Source organism: Mobula hypostoma, chromosome 20 (assembly GCF_963921235.1).
Source record: "Mobula hypostoma chromosome 20, sMobHyp1.1, whole genome shotgun sequence".
NCBI lineage: Eukaryota > Metazoa > Chordata > Chondrichthyes > Myliobatiformes > Myliobatidae > Mobula > Mobula hypostoma.
This window is the reverse complement of record NC_086116.1, coordinates 63,782,741-63,801,769: the sequence shown is the minus strand read 5'-3', so window position 1 is coordinate 63,801,769 and position 19,029 is coordinate 63,782,741. Positions and strand designations below refer to the sequence as shown.

General features: G+C 39.4%; 1 protein-coding gene across 6 annotated transcripts in view; it reads left to right on the top strand.

Annotated features, from left to right (window-relative positions):
• fbxo18 (F-box DNA helicase 1) overlaps positions 1 to 19,029 on the top strand; it is a 114,183-nt gene that overhangs the window by 67,929 nt on the left and 27,225 nt on the right. For all 6 annotated transcript variants that reach the window (XM_063073067.1, XM_063073064.1, XM_063073062.1 and 3 more), the window contains 3 exons: positions 938 to 1,037; positions 1,574 to 1,695; positions 3,812 to 3,887. In XM_063073067.1, the coding sequence (XP_062929137.1) occupies positions 938 to 1,037; positions 1,574 to 1,695; positions 3,812 to 3,887 (298 nt within the window). The remainder of the gene's footprint in view (positions 1 to 937; positions 1,038 to 1,573; positions 1,696 to 3,811; positions 3,888 to 19,029) is intronic.

Sequence of the window (19,029 nt, the reverse complement as noted above, 5' to 3'; positions counted from 1 at the left end):
GCTGGCCTTTGGCGGAGGAGCGCAGAGTTACAGGCTTAAACGTGGTTATAGGGGACAGAAAACGAAGGGCCCAGGATGAGAAATTTAAAATTGAAACTTTGATCTGCTGCAAAACAGCACATCGAAGGGTGATGATGCAAGTCAGGATGCAGACAGTAGAGCTCTTAGTGGAAGGCGTTGGAGCATATACCAGTACAGTACAGCACAGGACCTTCAGTCTACGATATTGTGCCAACCTTTAATGTCCTTTAAAATCAATCTAACCCTTCCCTCCCACATAACCCTTCATTTTTCTTTCATCCGTGTGCCTATCTAAGGGTCTCTTAATATGTTACCTCTACTACCCCCACCCCCCGGCAGTGCATTCCATATACCCACTCTCTGTACAAATAAAACCTACCTCTGACATCCCCTCCAATCTATACGTCCCCCAATCAACCTTAAAATTATACCCTCTTATGTTAGCTCTTCTGCCCTGGGAAAAAGTGTCTGGATATCCATTCGATCGATGCCTCTCATAATCTTATTCACCTCAATCAAGTCACCTCTTATCCTCTCATCCCAGTCAGTGAGCTATTGGAAAATTCTGTGGAAATGGGCTGTGTTGAGGAGTGGGCGGATCAGACCAATAATACTGGATCTGATGTTAGAGGAGAAGTTGCTGTTGAGGTGTTTCACATGAAGGGAAGCAGCAATCTTTTCATCCATTCTGGCAGCAATGGGTGGTGTAATCTCTGCTCACTAAATGGATTTTACTCTTTCTTGTTATTCCCGATAGGCTGAAAACTTAATTCGTTGTATAATGTGTTGTAGTTTGTCATTGTCCTCTAGTATTGGAGTAACATTAATTCAATATGTGACTTTGATCCAAGGACTGGCATGCTGCTATATGATTGTGGTGTGCCCAACTTGTTGGCATTTCTTTTTGTACTTGCAGAGTTTCAGATTTGGACCCCAGATAGCTTATGTGGCAGCAACAATATTGGAAGTGTGCAAACAAGTCAAAGACAAGACCTTGGTTGGCGGAAATGAAGATGGTAAATGGGGCAAGGGCACTTTTGAAAGTCAGTGAGTGTGAGTGTGTGGCAGGTGAGTGTGGGACAGTGTTAAGTGTGTGAATGGGTGACTCTGGCTGAATATGTGGTGTTTAGGGTGGGTGACTGTGTGAAGCCAGGAGGAAGGGTAGCAAAGGTGAAGGGGGTGGTTGCTACATGAACCCTATGTTTTATGAAAAACTGTTTACCTATAGATTCTACAGTTCACATTTTCTGTTGTTTATTTGTTTATTTTTGTTCAGATTGTCATCTTTTGCATGTTGATTGTCAGTCTTTGTGCAGAGTTTCATTGATTCTATTGTATTTATTTGTTCTACTGTGAATGCCTGCAAGAACATGAACCTCAGGGTAGTACATGGTGATATATGTAGTTTGAACTTTCATCAGATTTGTACTATCGCCTTTTCCTTGCTTTAGAGTTACTATTTGCATCTTTCAAATCCCTTGACCTGAATGTATGGTAGATTTTCTGACCACAAAGCAGCATTAGGTGTAATCCCATGAGTTCTATGTTACAGGCAATGCTACTCAAAGCTCAGTTGGGCAGGTGGCAGTTCTGTGTAAGACTACATCTGCTGTGTTCGACGAAGCTGTGCGTATTGTGACCAGCAGCAATCCAACCAAGATGTATTTCATTGGGGTGAGTATTGGTTTATTCTTGTCACAGGTATCAAAGTACAGTGAAAGGCTTGACGTGCATACTGTTCATACAGATCAAATCATCCCAGAGAGCATTGAGGTTATTTTGCCCTCGTTCATGAGTTGCCTCTGTTTCTCAAGCTAGGCAGATAGGTAAACTCCAGTGTCAATAATAGAACATATGCAAGGAGCAGAGTAAAAAGACAGTATTTCTCAGCATTCTTATTGAAAGGTAGATTCAAATAATGATTGAAATTCATTTGACTGGTAAAAGCACTTGTTACAAGTGAATGAATGTACAGGTGATTATGTAAAGGCTGACCGAATGTCGAAGGTTAATTGCTTAACAATGCAATAATAAGTAATCAACAACAGCTGTAAACTTACAATTAAGTAAAGTGATCTAGTAGCTAGAAATAAAGTATCAAACCAGATTAAGGGAGACTTAACAGAGGTGGAACAAGATAAAACAATAACAATGCAGAATAAACTTCTTAAACTGAAAAAGTGCAATGCAAGTAAACAAAGTACAAGACCATAAAGAGGTAGATTGTGAGGAAAAGAGACACATCTTATTGTCAGGAGATTTGTTCATGAGTCTGCTTACAGTTGGATAGAAACTGTCCTTGAGCCTGATAATATGTGCTTTCAGACTTCTGTATCTTCTGCCCAATGAAAGAGATGAGAAGAGAGAATGTCTGGTGTGGGTGGGTGGGGGATGGTCTTTGAATATGCTGGCTGCTTTACTGAGGCAACGAGAAGTACAGGCAGGGTCATAGAGGGGAGGCCACTACCTGAGATATGCTGAGCTGTATCCATAATGTAGATTGAGAGACTGTTTTGCCAAGCACCTACGCTCCATCCACCAGAAAAAGTGGGATCTTCCGGTGACCAGGCATTTCAATTTTACCTGCCATTCCCATTCCAACATGTCAGTCCATGGCCTCCTCTACTGCCACACAGAGGCCACATTCAGGTTGGAGGAGCAACACCTTATATTCCATCTGGGTAGTCTCCAACCTGATGGCATGAACATCGATTTCTCGAACTTCGGGTAAAGCCCCCTGCTTCACCATTCCCATTCCCAATTCCCTCTCGCATTTTATCTCCTTATCTGCCTATCACCTCCCACTGGTGCTCCTCCCCGTTTTCTTTCTTCTATGGCCTTCTGTCCTCTCCTGTCAGATTCACATTCTTCAGCCCTGTATCTCTTTCACCAATCAACTTCCCAGCTCTTTACTTCACCTCCTCTCCCTCTCTGTTTCACCTCTCACCTACTACCCTTATACTTCTTCCTCCCTCCCCCACCTTCTTGTTCTGACTTATCACTTTTTTCCAGATCTGATGAAGGGTCTCATTCCGAAATATCAACTGTTCACTCTTTTCTATAGATGCAGCCTGGCCTGTTGAGTTCCTCCAGTGTTTTGTGTAAGTTAATAACACAACTGTCTGAAGTTTCTTGCAGTCGCATGCAGAATAGCTGCACAGAGTACCTTGTTTTGGGCTTCATGAACAGCATTAGTGTTCTTGGTTTTAAACTATATAACATTGAAAGCATGGTCTACGAATGTAAAGACGAAAAGGCATTGCATGGTTTATTCTTGTAATTACTTTTCATTATGAATCCTGTGAATGTTACTCTGGATTTCTAGCATCTGCAGAATCTCTTGTATTTAAACTTCAAAGTAAATTTATTATCAAGGTACATATATGTCACCATATACACTCCTGAGATTTTTTTTTTGCAGGTAAATTTCACACTAGTGAAATTTAAGAGACTACTAGACAGGTATATGGAGGAATTTAAGGTGGGGGGTTATATGGGAGGCAGGGTTTGAGGGTCGGCACAACATTGTGGGCCGAAGGGCCTGTACTGTGCTGTACTATTCTATGTTCTATGTAGGTATACTCAATAAATTCATGCTAGAATAATAACCATAATAGAATCAATGAAAGACTGCACCAACTTGGGTGTTTAGCCAATGTACATTGTTTATTATGAATAATGTTTATTTCGCTTAATAAAAACATTGCAGCTGCTACGTCATGTTTGTTCAGTTTTGCAGAAGCTTATTGCTCAGAGCACATTGACTACCTCCATCTTTTTCTCTCCTTAGGGACTTGATAAGTTTGGAATGAGCACAATACTGGATATTTGGATGTTAATGATCTTGGAGAAGGAACAAGCAACCAGTGAGTTCAGCTCTGATTTATGTAATTTGTTGTCTTGCTCACAGTCCTCTGTATTTCTCTTTTCTCCCTGAAAAACATGCCAAAGACTCCTCTATTCCCACAACGTTCTTGTGTGACCTCTTGTTCTAAATCCACAGTGAGGGGAAGGCCGTTTTTACACCTACCCTATTAAGATCTGGAGGAATTTTATACTTTTAAATGAAATCAAAGGGACACGGGAGCTGGTATAGGCCGCCAGGCCCTTTAAGCCTGCCCCAGCATTTAATATCGTCATGTCATTTTTCATCTTACCTTTCCCTCTTCTTTCAAAAAATTATTTACCTCCTCCACAAATACCTCCATGACTTAAACTCCACAGTCCTGGAGGGTAGAAAATTCCAGCAATTCACCTGCTCTTGTGAGAAGCAATCCCTACAGACCTTGGGAATGTATGGCTACCTTTTTCTTATAACTACATTGCCTATAAAATGTATTCACTCCCCTTGGAAGTTTTCATGTTTTATTGTTTTACAACATTGAATCACAGTGGATTTGGCTTTTTTGACACTGATCAACAGAAAAAAGACTTCTGTGTCAAAGTGAATACAGATCTCTATAAAGTGATCTAAATTAATTACAGATATAAAATGCACAATAATTGATTGCATAAGTATTCACCCCTATCAAGTCAGTATTTAGTAGATGCATCTTTGGCAGCAATTATAGCTTTGAGCTTGTGTGGATAAGTCTCTATCAGCTTTGCACATCTGGACACTGCAATTTTCCCCCATTCTTTTTGACAAAGCTGCTCAAGCTCTGTCAGATCGCGTGGGGATCATGAGTGAACAGCTCTTTTCAAGTCCAGCCACAAATCCTCAATTGGATTGGGGTCTGGACTCTGACTTGGCCACTCCAGGATATTAACTTTATCATTTTTAAGCCATTTCTGTGTAGCTTTGGCTTTATGCTTAGGATCATTGGCTTGCTGGGAAACAAATCTTCCCCAAGTCACAATTCTCTTGCAGACTGCATCAGGTTTTTCTCCGGCATTTCTCAGTATGTTGTTGCAGTCATTTTACCTTCTACCTTCATAAGCCTTCCAGGGCCTGCTGCAGTGAAGCAACCCCATAGCATGTTGCAGCCACCATGAGGTAGTGTGTTTTTGATGATGTGCTGTGTTTGGTTTACGCCAAGCATAGTGTTTAGTCTGAAGGACAGAAAGTTTAATTTTGGTTTCGTCAGCCCATTGAACCTTCTTACAGCTGACTTCAGAGTTTCCCACATGCCTTTGGGCAAACTCTAGCTGAGATTTCTTTCTTTCTTTTTAAATCTTTTTATTAATTTTTCAAAAATTATAAACAAAATAACAATGTTGATACAGAGAGATTGGAATAATCTTATTGTTAATAAGCATATACGGAAAAGATTTCAGATAACACAGGTATAATGGACTTCCAAACTCATGATGTAATTAGTCATAGAGAAAAGAGAAATAAAAAGAAAAAAATACAAATAAAACCCCCAAAAAGAAACAAAAAAAAGAACTAAATACTAAACCCGAAAAAGCAAAAAGAACAAAACAAGGCTAGACCGTTATCTTAAATCGAACGCATTCAATAATGTCGTCAACTCCACTCTTCTATTCATATATCTTAAGTTAATAAGGATTCGGAAAGGTCAAATTACGTCATATGAAAATGTTGAATAAATGGTTTCCAAGTCTCTTCAAGTTTAACCGAAGGATCAAAAATATCACTTCTAATTTTTTCTAAATTTAAACATAATATAGTCTGGGAAAACCATTGGAATGTAGTAGGAGGATTGGTCTCCTTCCAGTTCAATAAAATGGACCTTCTGGCAATTAGAGTAACAAATGCAATCATCAGACAGGCTGAAGTAGATAAAAATCTATGTTCTACCATTGGCAATCCAAAAATTGCCGAAATAGGATGGGGTTGTATGGGCACGTGGCCAAGTGGTTAAGGCATCGGACTAGCTACCTGAAGGTCGTGAGTTCGAGCCCCAGCCGAGGGAATGTGTTGTATCCTTGAGCAAGGCACTTAATCACACATTGCTCTGCGACGACACTGGTGCCAAGCTGTATGGGTCCTAATGTCCTTCCCTTGGACAACATTGGTGTCGTGGAGAGGGGAGACATGCAGCATGGGCAACTGCTGGTCTTCCATACAACCTTGCCCAGGCCTGCGCCCTGGAGAGTGAAGATTTTCCAGGCGCAGATCCGTGCTCTCGCAAGACTAATGGATGCCTTATAGGATGGGGTTGTAAATCAAAACACAGAACTCTTGAGATAATATCAAAAATATCTTTCCAAAATTTTTCCAAAAGAGGACAGGACCAAAACATATGAGTTAAAGAAGTCACCTCAGAGTGACATCTGTCACAAATAGGGTGTATATGGGAATAAAAATGGGCTAATTTATCTTTAGACATATGGGCCCTATGCACTACTTTAAATTGTATTAATGTATGTTTAGCACATATAGAGGAAGTACTGACTAATTGAAAAATTTTATCTCATTTCTCTATAGGTAGGCAAAGTTGAAGTTCCATTTCCCATTCATTTTTAAATTTATCAGATATACCTGGCTGTAATTTCATAATTATATCATAGATAGATGCTATTAATCCCTTCTGAAGAGGATTTAAACCTAAAATTTTATCGATGATATCAGTAGGGTATGAAGTCGGGAAGGTTGGCAACATGGTATTTAAAAAAATTCTTTCTTGTAAATATCTAAAAAAAAATGGGATCTAGGCAAATCAAATTTCTTAGATAACTGTTCAAAAGACATGAAACAGTTATCCAGAAATAAGTCACGAAAACATGTTATACCTTTCGTTTTCCATATCAAAACCGAGGGTTGAAAAAAAAAATTAGATATAGGGCTTGATAATATAAATTTGTTCAAACCAAAAAATTTACGAAATTGAAACCATATTCGTAATGTATGTTTAACTATTGGATTAACCATTTATTTATTCAATTTAGATAGTACGAAAGGAAGTGAAGTTCCTAAAATGGAAGCCAAAGAGTACCCTTGTACAGAGTAACCTTTAAGGTTACCCAATGTGGATTTGGAATTATATTCCAATCGTGTCCAAAATATTAAATATCGAATATTAATTGCCCAATAATAGAATCTTAGATTAAGCAGTGCTAAACCACCATCTTTCTTGGATTTATGTAAATTTTTTTACTTAATCTGGGATTATTGTTCTGCCATATATGAGGAAATTTTAGAATTGATAATATCAAAAAGGGATTTAGGAATAAAAATTGGTATCATTTGAAATAAATATAAGAATTTAGGTAATATAATCTCCCAATTAAGTAAAATAGTCAGTAATCACTCTGAATGGAGAACGTCTATAAATGGGAACCTGCATATTTAATGGGAAAAGTTCACTCTTACCGAGATTCAATTTATAACCAGAAAAACTACTAAACTGAGCAAGCAGTGTTAATATTGCCGGAATAGATATCCCCGGGTTAGAAATATATAATAGTAAATCATCTGCATATAATGATAATTTATGTGTCTCATTTCCACGGGTAATGCCAGATATATTAGGGGAGTCACGAATAGCAATAGCTAACGGTTCCAGGGCAATATCGAATAATAGTGGACTAAGAAGGCAGCCCTGCCTAGTACCACGGAATAGATGAAAAAGGGGAGATCTTTGATTATTAGTAAATACCGAAGCCAAAGGAGTAAGATATATCAATTTAATCCAAGATATAAATATCGGACTAAAATTAAATTTCTCGAGGGTATTAAATAAATATGTCCATTCTACTCTGTCAAAGGCTTTCTCAGCTTCCAATGAAATTACACAATCTGGAATTCTGGGTGAACCATAGAACCATATAGAACCATAGAAACTACAGCACAGAAACAGGCCTTTTGGCCCTTCTTGGCTGTGCCGAACCATTTTCTCCCTAGTCCCACTGACCTGCACATGGACCATATCCCTCCATACACCTCCCATCCATGTATCTGTCCAATTTATTTTTAAATGTTAAAAAAGAACCTGCATTTACCACCTCATCTGGCAGCTCATTCCATACTCCCACTACTCTCTGTGTGAAGAAGCCCCCCCCAATGATCCGTTTAAACTTTTGCCCCCTCACCCTTAACCCATGTCCTCTGGTTTTTTTCTCCCCTTGCCTCAGTGGAAAAAGCCTGCTTGCATTCACTCTATCTATACCCATCATAATTTTATATACCTCTATCAAATCTCCCCTCATTCTTCTACGCTCCAGGGAATAAAGTCCTAACCTATTTAACCTTTCTCTGTAACTGAGTTTCTCAAGTCCCGGCAACATCCTTGTAAACCTTCTCTGCACTCTTTCAACCTTATTTATATCCTTCCTGTAATTTGGTGACCAAAACTGAACACAATACTCCAGATTCGGCCTCACCAATGCCCTATACAACCTCATCATAACATTCCAGCTCTTATACTCAATACTTTGATTAATGAAGGCCAAGGTACCAAAAGCTGTCTTTACGACCCTATCTACCTGTGACACCACTTTTAGGGAATTTTGTATCTGTATTCCCAGATCTCTCTGTTCTACTGCACTCCTCAGTGCCTTACCATTAATCCTGTATGTTCTACCTTGGTTTGTCCTTCCAACGTGCAATACCTCACACTTGTCTGTATTAAACTCCATCTGCCATTTTTTCAGCCCATTTTTCCAGCTGGTCCAAGTCCCTCTGCAGGCTCTGAAAACTTTCCACACTGTCTACTATACCTCCAATCTTTGTATCATCAGCAAATTTGTTGATCCAATTTACCACATTATCATCCAGATCATTGATATAGATGACAAATAACAATGGACCCAGCACTGATCCCTGTGGCACACCACTAGTCACAGGCCTCCACTCGGAGAAGCAATTCTCTACTACCACTCTTTGGCTTCTTCCATTGAGCCAATGTCTAATCCTATTTACCACCTCTCCATGTATACCTAGCTACCGAATTTTCCTAACTAACCTCCCATGCGGGACCTTGTCAAAAGCCTTACTGAAGTCTGTGTAGACAATATCCACTGCCTTCCCTTCATCCACTTTCCTGGTAACCTCCTCGAAAAACTCCAATAGATTGGTCAAACATGACCTACCACGCACAAAGCCATGATGACTCTCCCTAATAAGTCCCTGTCTATCCAAATGCTTGTAGATTCTGTCTCTCAGTACTCCCTCCAATAACTTACCTACTACCGACATTAAACTTACTGGCCTATAATTTCCCGGATTACTTTTTGATCCTTTTTTAAACAACGGAGCAACATGATCCACTCTCCAATCCTCCGGCACCTCACCTATAGACAGCGACATTTTAAATATTTCTGCCAGGGCCCCTGCAATTTCAACACTAGTCTCCTTCAAGGTCCGAGAGAACACCCTGTCAGGTCTCGGGGATTTATCCACTTTAATTTTCCTCAAGACAGCAAGGACCTCCTCCTTTTCGATCTGTACAGTTTCCATGATCTCACTACTTGTTTCCCTTAATTCCATAGACTTCATGCCAGTTTCCTTTGTAAATACAGACGCAAAAAACCTATTTAAGATCTCCCCCATTTCCTTTGGTTCCGCACATAGCCGACCACTCTGATCTTCAAGAGGACCAATTTTATCTCTTATAGTCCTTTTGCTCTTAATATACCTGTAAAAGCTCTTTGGATTATCCTTCACTTTGACTGCCAAGGCAACCTCATGTCTTCTTTTAGTCCTCCTGATTTCTTTCTTAAGTATTTTCTTGCACCTCTTATACTCCTCAAGCACCTTATTTACTCCCTGCTTCCTATACATGTCATACAACTCCCTCTTCTTCTTTATCAGAGTTGTAATATTCCTTGAGAACCAAGGTTCCTTATTCCTATTCACTTTGCCTTTAATCCTGACAGGAACATACAAATTCTGCACTCTCAAAATTTCTCCTTTGAAGGCTTCCCACCTACTGATCACATCTTTGCCAGAGAACAACCTATCCCAACCCATGCTTTTTAGATCCTTTCTCATTTCTTCAAATTTGGCCTTCTTCCAGCTAAGAACCTCAACCCTAGGACCAGATCTATCCTTGTCCATGATCAATTTGAAACTAATGGTGTTATGATCACTGGAACCAGAGTGCTCCCCTACACAGACTTCTGTCACTTTTCCTAACTCGTTTCCTAACAGGAGATCCAATATTGCATCCCCTCTAGTTGGTCCCTCTATATATTGATTTATATATTGAAGGAGTATAAACAATATTCATTAATCTCCTAATTTTAAAAAGAGTAACAGTTTTTAATAAATCCAGTCTGATCAGCAGAAATAATTTGAGGTAATACATTCTCCAATCTCATTGCCAATATTTTAGAAACAAATCTTAGAATCCACATTCAACAAAGATATAGACCTATAAGATGCACATTCAGTAGGATCCTTTTTTAAGAATTAGGGAAATAAAAGCTCGATAAAAAGATTGTGGTAATTTACTTATAGATACTGCGTCCCTAAAAATTCTACATAGCCAAGGAGTCAGTGAAAAAGTTAAAAAATTCTGCTGTATATCCGTCTAGGCCAGGTGCTTTACCAGAGTTCATCGAAAGAATAGCATTTTTTATTTCCTCTACCGAAATAGGTACATCTAGTTTTAAATGTTCATTAGATGATAATTTTGGAATATTCAATTTCTTTAAGAATTCATGCAGTATAGTGGAGTCATCAGGAAGTTCTGATTGATATAGGGAGGTATAAAATTCTTGAAAGGATTTATTTATCTTGTCACGTCAAAGTGCCATCTTGTTTACGAATCTTAACAATCTGTCGCTTAACCGAGGCCGATTTCAAGTGATTAGCCAATAGTTTCCCAGTTTTATCACCACTTATATAGAATTGACTCTTAGTTTTGGTTAATTGACTTCCAATCGAAGATGATAGTAATAGATTATGTTCCATTTGAAGTTCAACTCTCTGTTTGTAAAGCTCCTGATTAGGGGCTATGGAATATTTCTTGTCAATTTCTTTAATCTTGTCAACCAGTTTAAGTATTTCATTATTAGTTCACTTTTTTAATCCAGCAGTATATGAAATAATTTGTCCACAAATATATGCTTTAAAACTATCCCATAGTGTCCCACTGGAAATATCCTCTGTAGAACTTGTTGTGAAGAAAAAATTAATATGTTTTTCAATAAATTTGACAAAATCTGAATCTTGAAGCAAAGTGGTATTAAATCGCCATTGTCTAGAACTAGAAGATGTATCCCTTGACTTAATAGATAGTTTCAACAGTGCATGATCAGAAACAGCAATGGAATCATATTTGCAACCAGTAACAACTGGAATTAATCGAGAATCGATAAGAAAATAATCAATTCTTGAATAGTGATGATATACATGTGGAAAAAATGAGAACTCTTTCTCATTTGAATGCAAGAATCTCCAAAATTCTGAGATTCCAGAGTCAAACATAAAAGAGTTAATAAAGGTAGCCGATTTATTCGGAAGTGCTTGATTGGACATGGATCTATCCATCAAAGGATTTAAATAACAGTTGAAATCCCCACCCATAATCAACATATAATCACTTAAATTAGGAAGAGATATAAAGAGACTCTTAAAAATTGGGACAGTCAACATTTGGGGCATAAACATTAAGCATAACAATTTTTTTGTTAAATAACAAACCAGTAATTGACAAAAATCTGCCATTCGGGTCTGAAAACGTCTCATGGTGCAAAAATGAAATCGACAGATCTATAAAAATAGAAACGCCTTTTACTTTGGCCTGTGAATTCGAGTGGTACGCCTTTTACTTTGGCCTGTGAATTCGAGTGGTACTGTTGATCCTTCCAGAACCTAAAAAACCGCTGATTATCCTCTTTCCGGACATGAGTTTCTTGTACAAAGATAATGTGAGCATTCATCCTATGGAATACTTTAAAAATTTTCTTCCGTTTAATTGGGTGGTTTAAACCATTTGTATTCCAAGAAACCAAATTAATAATCTTATCCATCGTACTGAACTCGAGCATAAGGTATGTAAAGGGTTAACCAGAGTACGAACTCATGACCCTGAAAGAGGGAAAAAGATCCGAAGAGGAACCAGAAATTACGACATTTCGGACATTTTGGTAGTTTCAGGTCAGCCCGTTTCAAAAGAAAAAGTAAATTAAAAATAAGAACAAAAATGCCACCCTCCTCCTGCAAAAACCCAGAAAAAAGCCAGAAAGTGGCTAATGCTAAATCTACAGCTAACTGTAACCCCATCTTTCCAGAAGGCAACCCAAAAGAAGTATGTATATCATAAGAAATACCACCCATATTCAAAAAAGTGAAAAAAGTATAAATGTAAGGAAAAGATTACAACAATTACAAACATAAAATAGTTACTTCTTACACACATTTCAAAAAAAAAAGACCAAGTGTCAGTTCATATTATTAGTTTTTCATATATAAATGATCGGAAGTGACGCGAAAAAAAAAAGAGAACTCTAGGAAGAAGAAGGATGCAATCCACCATCTTAAAATATAATGCTTCTCCAGTAACGTTTTGGGAAAAAAAAGGAAAACAAGCATTAAAATTGTAACTAAATAACTCTCAAGAAGTAAAAAAATTAAAAGTGAGATATACAAAATCACTAGCAAAAAAGCGTACTATCATTTAAGAATGTAAAACATACCCACACTACAAGATCAAGGCAAAAACCCTCAGAATATAAAGTTCTAACTTTTTTTTTAAAAAAGGAAATGAAAAACAGATCAAAGACGAGAAAAAAACAGTGCATTAATTAGTCCTCAACAGAGGAAGACAAATTGTCGAGAAAAATTTGAGCTTTGGTCGGAGTTTTGAACAAACGACGAGAGTTGTCCGGCATAACAACTTCAAACAGGCTGGGAGCAGTAACACTATTTTATAGCCCTGTCAATAAAATTCTGACATCTGTGGTTTAAAAGCCATCCATTTTTTCAATACTTCTTGGCTGTAATCCTCAACAATTCGAAATTTAAAACTTTGAAACTCAATCATGCCTTTCTGCCAAGCAGCTCGAATCACTTGTTCCTTATCATGAACGTATTGAAACCAAATGATGACTGGCCTCGGTCTGGCCTGTTTTGCCGGTTTAAAACATAAAGAACAGTGTGCGCGGTCTAACAGTGGGGGTTCCTCCAATATATCTGGACCAAACACATCCGCTAACAATTTAGAAAAATATTTAGTAGGATCTCCCTTCTCAACATCTTCAGGAAAACCGATTATTCGTAGATTCTGACGTCGAGAGCAATTTTCAAGATCAATAGTCTTGGGTTTATAATGCTCCAACTACTGAGTTACCGAAGTTAAATTTTTTTCAAGAGCTTCAATTTTTTGTTCCCTTTTGCGGCCATCTTCATCTAGTTCCGCAATTCTAATTTGTTGTTGATTGATTTCACGTCTGAACGATTTAAGATCATCTTGAGTCGTCTTCACCATACCTTCAATTACGGCAAGTCTTCGATTAACTGTATCGTCTAGAAGTTTCTTCATTGCTTCAGCAGTTAGTGGACCCTCCTTCGATGCTTCAGGGTCACCATCTTTTTTTCTGTTCCCGCCAGAGCCCTTTCCGTTTTTAACTTCTTGTGCTGTGGTAAGCATTTTCAGTAAGTAAAAATCAAAGTTCAAAGATAGGTATAGGTAAAGTAAATAAGAGTGGTTACATGTAAAAAAGATAAAGGGTATGGAGCAACGCCAAAGTACAGCTCACTCCATGAGCGCCCCCCTGGAAAGTCCTCTGAGATTTCATGTGAGGTTTTTTTCAACAGTGGCTTTCTCTTTGCCATTCTCCCATAAAGCTGCAACTGGTGAAGCACCCGGGCAACGGTTGTTGTATGCACACTCTCTCCCATCTCAGCCACTGAAGCTTGTAACTCCTCCAGAGTTGTCATAGGTCTCTTGGTGGCCTCCCTCACTAGTCCTCTTTGTGCACGGTTACTCAGTTTTTGAGGATAGCCTGCTCTAGGCAGATTTACGGCTGTACCATATTCTTTCCATTTCCTGATGATTGACTTAACCTGTACTCCAAAGGATCTTCAATGACTTAGAAATTTTCTTGTATCCATCTCCTGACTTGTGCTTCTCAGTAACCTTTTCACAGAGTTGCTTGGAGTGTTCTTTTGTCTTCTTTGTGTAGTTTTTGCCAGGATACTGACTCACCATCAGTTGGACCTTCCAGATACAGCTGTATTTTTACTACAATCAAGTGAAACACCTTGACTGCACACTGGTCTCCCAAAACAGTTCTCCATTTAACTAATCATATGACTTCTAAATCCATTTGGCTGCACCAGTGGTTATTTGATGTGTCATATTAAAGGGGGGTGTATACTTATGCAATCAATTATTTTGTGTTTAATATTTGTAGTTAATTGATATTACTTTGTAGAGATCTGTTTCCACTTTGACACAAAAGTCTTTTTTTGTTCATCAGTGTCAAAAAAAAACAAATTAAATCCACAGTGATTTACAGCTTCCAAGGGGGTGAATACTTCTTATAGGCACTGTGTGTTCCTTGTTTGAGACACTCCCATTGGCAGAAATTTCAACTATCTTGCAATGCCCCCATACAATCTTATGCATTTCAGTCTCTAAACAAAGAAAACAGATCCAAGTTTAGTCATCTGCGGCAGAACACCCTTCTCAACTGATGAACTATCCTGGTAACTCTGTTGTAGATTGACTCCACTGGAAGTATATCGTTTTGTAAATAGGGGAACAAAACTCTGCACAGTATTCAGGTGTCGTTCCACCAATACCAATACAATCGCAGTTATGTTTCTCTATCTCTCAGGTCTGACCCCCTTGCAATAGAAGCCAAATGTCATGTGCCTTATAACTATTTGTTCCATTTGTGAATCAGGTGCAAGAACACCTGGATTCTCTTGTACTTAACTCACATATGCAAGTCTCGCTGCATTTAAACAACAGTCTGCCGTTTGATCCCTCCAACTGAAGTGCACGACCTTGCAATTTTCCACATTAAGTTCCATTTGCCAGGTTTAAAGATTCAGATTAAGTTATATGTACATTGAAGCAGACAGTGAAAAGTCTCGTTTGCATTGGCAGCCAACACAACACAAGGATGTGCTGTGGGCGGCCCACAAATGTCGCCAAACATTCTGGCGCCAACATAGCATGCCCACAATATTCAGCAAAACCAGCTTCCCACCCAGTTACACACACAAGGCAGTCCTTCAACCCCAGGATAAGCCATCTTAGGGCCTCCAGCCTTTCACAAATTTTTCCTCAACCCACCTATATACTTTTTCATGCTGGAATGATGTAACTAGTAGAGGGCACAAGGATCAACTCTTGATTCTTCTCTCCCCGCCCCCCACTCCCCTACTGCCTTCCCAACGATTATTTACTACTAATATTAACCTTTCAAGTTGTGATGAAAGTTTGCGGGCCTGGAATATTAGCTCCTCTTCTCTCTTCTCATGGCACCGTGCTCTTCCATCCAGATCACATTGCTTTTGTCAAACTTGGTTGCCTCTTGGGGCATTAAATAACTGGAGGCCAATGAATTATCCCCGGTGCATTCCGCTAGTTACATCCCTCCAGCCTGATAAAGACCTATTAGTTCTGTCTCTACCTTCTGTACGATGACCAGTCTTTGATCCAGTGTGTAAGCTCCTGTGCCACCCATTAAAGATTAACTTTATTTGTCACACCTACTCCGAAGCATGTAGCGAAATGCGTCTTTTTGACCCAATGACCAAGACTGTCCCAAGATGTGCTGGAGGCAGCCCACAAGTAGCTCCACGCTTTTGTGCCAACATAACATACCCACAATTTAATAACCCTAACCTGTATGTCTTTGGAACATGGGAGGAAACCCAAGGACCCAAAGGAAACCCATGCGATCACAAGGAGAATGTACAAACTCCATTTTTGGCTGTGGTGGGAATTGAATTCCTATTGTTAATCACTGGTGCTGTAAAGTGTTGTAGTTACCACTAGGCTACTGTGCTACCCATGGTACAGAGTATTGACCCATTCTACCTATATCTTGTCCTGTACTGCAAACCACCATCACAGCAATCATTACACTCTCACACTTGTAGCTATATCTTTCTCTAGGTAAGGAGTCTGGACCCAGATAAAATATTCCAGGTTTGGTCTCAGGAGGGTCCTGTATAACTGTTTCATGAAGTCTCAATTCTTAGTTAAGGGGCCAAAACTACTCACAATACTCAAAGTGAAGCCTCACCAGCACAAGCCTCAACATTACACCCTGTTTTTATATTCTATTCCTCTCGAAATGAATGCTAACATTGAATTTACCTTCCTCACCACCAACTCAACCTGCAAGTTAACCTTTAGGGAATCCCAAGTCCCTTTGCATCTCGGAATTTACAATTTTCTCTCCATTTAGAAAATAATTTATGTTTTTATTCCTTGTACGAAAGTGCTTGGCCATACACTTTCCTACACTATATTCCATCTGCTACTTCTTTTCCCATTCTCCTTAACTGTCTAAGTCAGCGGTCCCCAACCACCAAAGCATGTGCTACCGGGCCGCGAGGAAACTATATCAGTCAGCTGGACCTTTCCTTATTCCCTGTCACGCACTGTTGAACTTGAACATAGGGTTGCCAACTGTCCCGTATTTGCCGGGACATCCCGTATATTGGGCTAAATTGGTTTGTCCCGTATTTCCCCCGCTGAGGTAGAGCGTTCCCATGAAACCTTTCATGCCAAAATGGCATGAAGCAAAGAAGCAATTACCTTTAATTTATATGGGAAAATTTTTTGGACGTTCCCAGACCCAAAAAATAACCTAACAAATCATACCAAATAACACACAAAACCGAAAATAACTAACACTAACATATAGTAAAAGCAGGAATGATATGATAAATACACAGCCTATATAAAGTGGAAATAATGTATGTACAGTATAGTCGGGAAGATGAAGGCAAAACCAATTTGTGGGGAAAAACATTGGCATGTACGCGCATGCGCACAGAGCACGCACACATCACATGTGCACGTCACGCATGCGCACAGAGCACGCACACATCACGTGCACGTCACGCATGCGCACAGAGCACGCACACATCACATGTGCATGTCACGCATGCGCACAGGGCACGCACACATCATGTGCACGTCACGCATGTGCACAGAGCACGCACACATCACGTGCACGTCACGCATGCGCACACAGGTGCTCGCGCAAGGCTTCATGGACATGGTAGTCTTTCCTAGGGTAAAGTGTCCCCGGATTCGACTGCTACTTTTGTCCCTTATTTGGGAGTGAGAAAGTTGGCAACCCTAACTGTAAAAGACATGTTGAGGTGAGTTTAACCCTACTTGAACACCACCAACCCCCCAGTCGGCTGGTCCATAAGAATATTGTCAATATTAAACTGGTCCGCGCTGCCAAAAAGGTTGGGGACCCCTGCTCTAAGTCCTTCTGCACCCTCCCTGTTTCCTCAACACTACCTGCCTCTCCACCAATCTTTGTAATGATTGAAGTTCAATGGAAGCTCAAGGAACAACAGCTCCACTTTTATCAGCAGATAACAGACCTTTCATATTTAGCTGAATTCTAAAGTTTTAAATAACCTTTAGCTCCAGCCTTGAATGGTACTTCCATCACCAGGAGTTTTTTGGTCAATATTGTTTGGTTGAGAGGTAATTATTACCAGTAAAATAGGAAGCAATCACCTTACTTTTCTTCAAAACAGTGCTAAAGACATTTTAAATGTAAATATCAATAAAACAGCAGATGTTGTAAATCTGAAGTAAAGAAGAATGCTGGAGAATTTTCAGCAAGTTGGGTAGCATCCAGAGAAAGTGGTTACAGTTTGACGTCCTTTCATCAGAGCTGGAAAGACTATTTGGACTTCTTGAATTTAAGCTTTTGGAACACATGAGTCTAAAAGGCTCTAATTAGACAGTATGGTAACATTTCTCCAGCTTGCATTGGTCTTTGTTGAAACAGTACAACAGATCAGAGTGTAATGCAAATTAAAACTGGATTGATGTAACAGACAAACGGTAGTTCAAGGTCAGTTTTGTAGTCTGCACAAGTGGAAAGTGGCACAAAGGAATTGGTGCTATATTGGAGTAGAGGTACTCTCCTTCATTAGAAGGGAAGGAGTGATAATGGAATTGATGGCTTTGTGGCCAAGTTTGCAAATGATACAAAGATAAGTGGGGGGGGGGGGGGGGAAGTAGGAAGTCGGCAGAAAGACTTGGACAGTTTTGGGAAGTGTATGGTAGAAGGAATAAAGGCATACACTGTTTTCTGAATTGAGTGTAAATTCAGAAATCAGAGGTGCAAGGGGACTTGAGAGTCCTTATACAGCATTCCTTGATGGTTAAGTTGCAGGTTGAGTCAGAGAAGGCCTCCTTTATTCCCACTCTTTGCCCTCTGCCAATCAGCCAATCTACTATCCATGATCGTACCTTTTTTTGTAATACCATACACTCTCGTCTAGCAACCTCATGTATGGCACTTGTTAAAGGACTTCTGAAAATCCAGGTAAACAATATCCACTGACCCTTCTTTATCTGTTCTGCCTGTTAGTTCCTCAAAGAGTTCCAACAAATTCGTCAGGCAAAATTTTCCCTTGAGGAAACCATGTTGATTTTGGCCTGTATTATCATGTGCCACCAAGTACCCCAAAACCTCAACCTTATTGATGGACTCCAACACATTACCATCCACTGAATTCAGGCTAACTAGGTTATAATTTCCTGTCTTTTGCCTCCCTCCCTTTTTAAAGAGTGGAATGACATTCCCCAGTCCTCCGAAACAATTCCAAAATCCAGAGATTCTTGATAGGTCACTACTAGTGCCTCCACAATCTCTTCAGCCACCTCTTTCAGAACCTTGGAGTGTAATCCATTTGGTCCAGATGACTCTACCTTCAGACCTTTCAGCTTCCCAAGCACCTTCTCCTAAGTAATAGTGACCACATTCATTTCTGCCCCGATGCTCTTGAATTGAAAGATTGTGGGATGTGATATATCTACAACAGATGTATCTAATTTACACACAACATCATATTTTTTTGTAAATACCTTTATTGATTGGAAATTAGATGAGCAAGAGATGATCTCATTAAAATGTCTTAAGATTCTGCGAGAG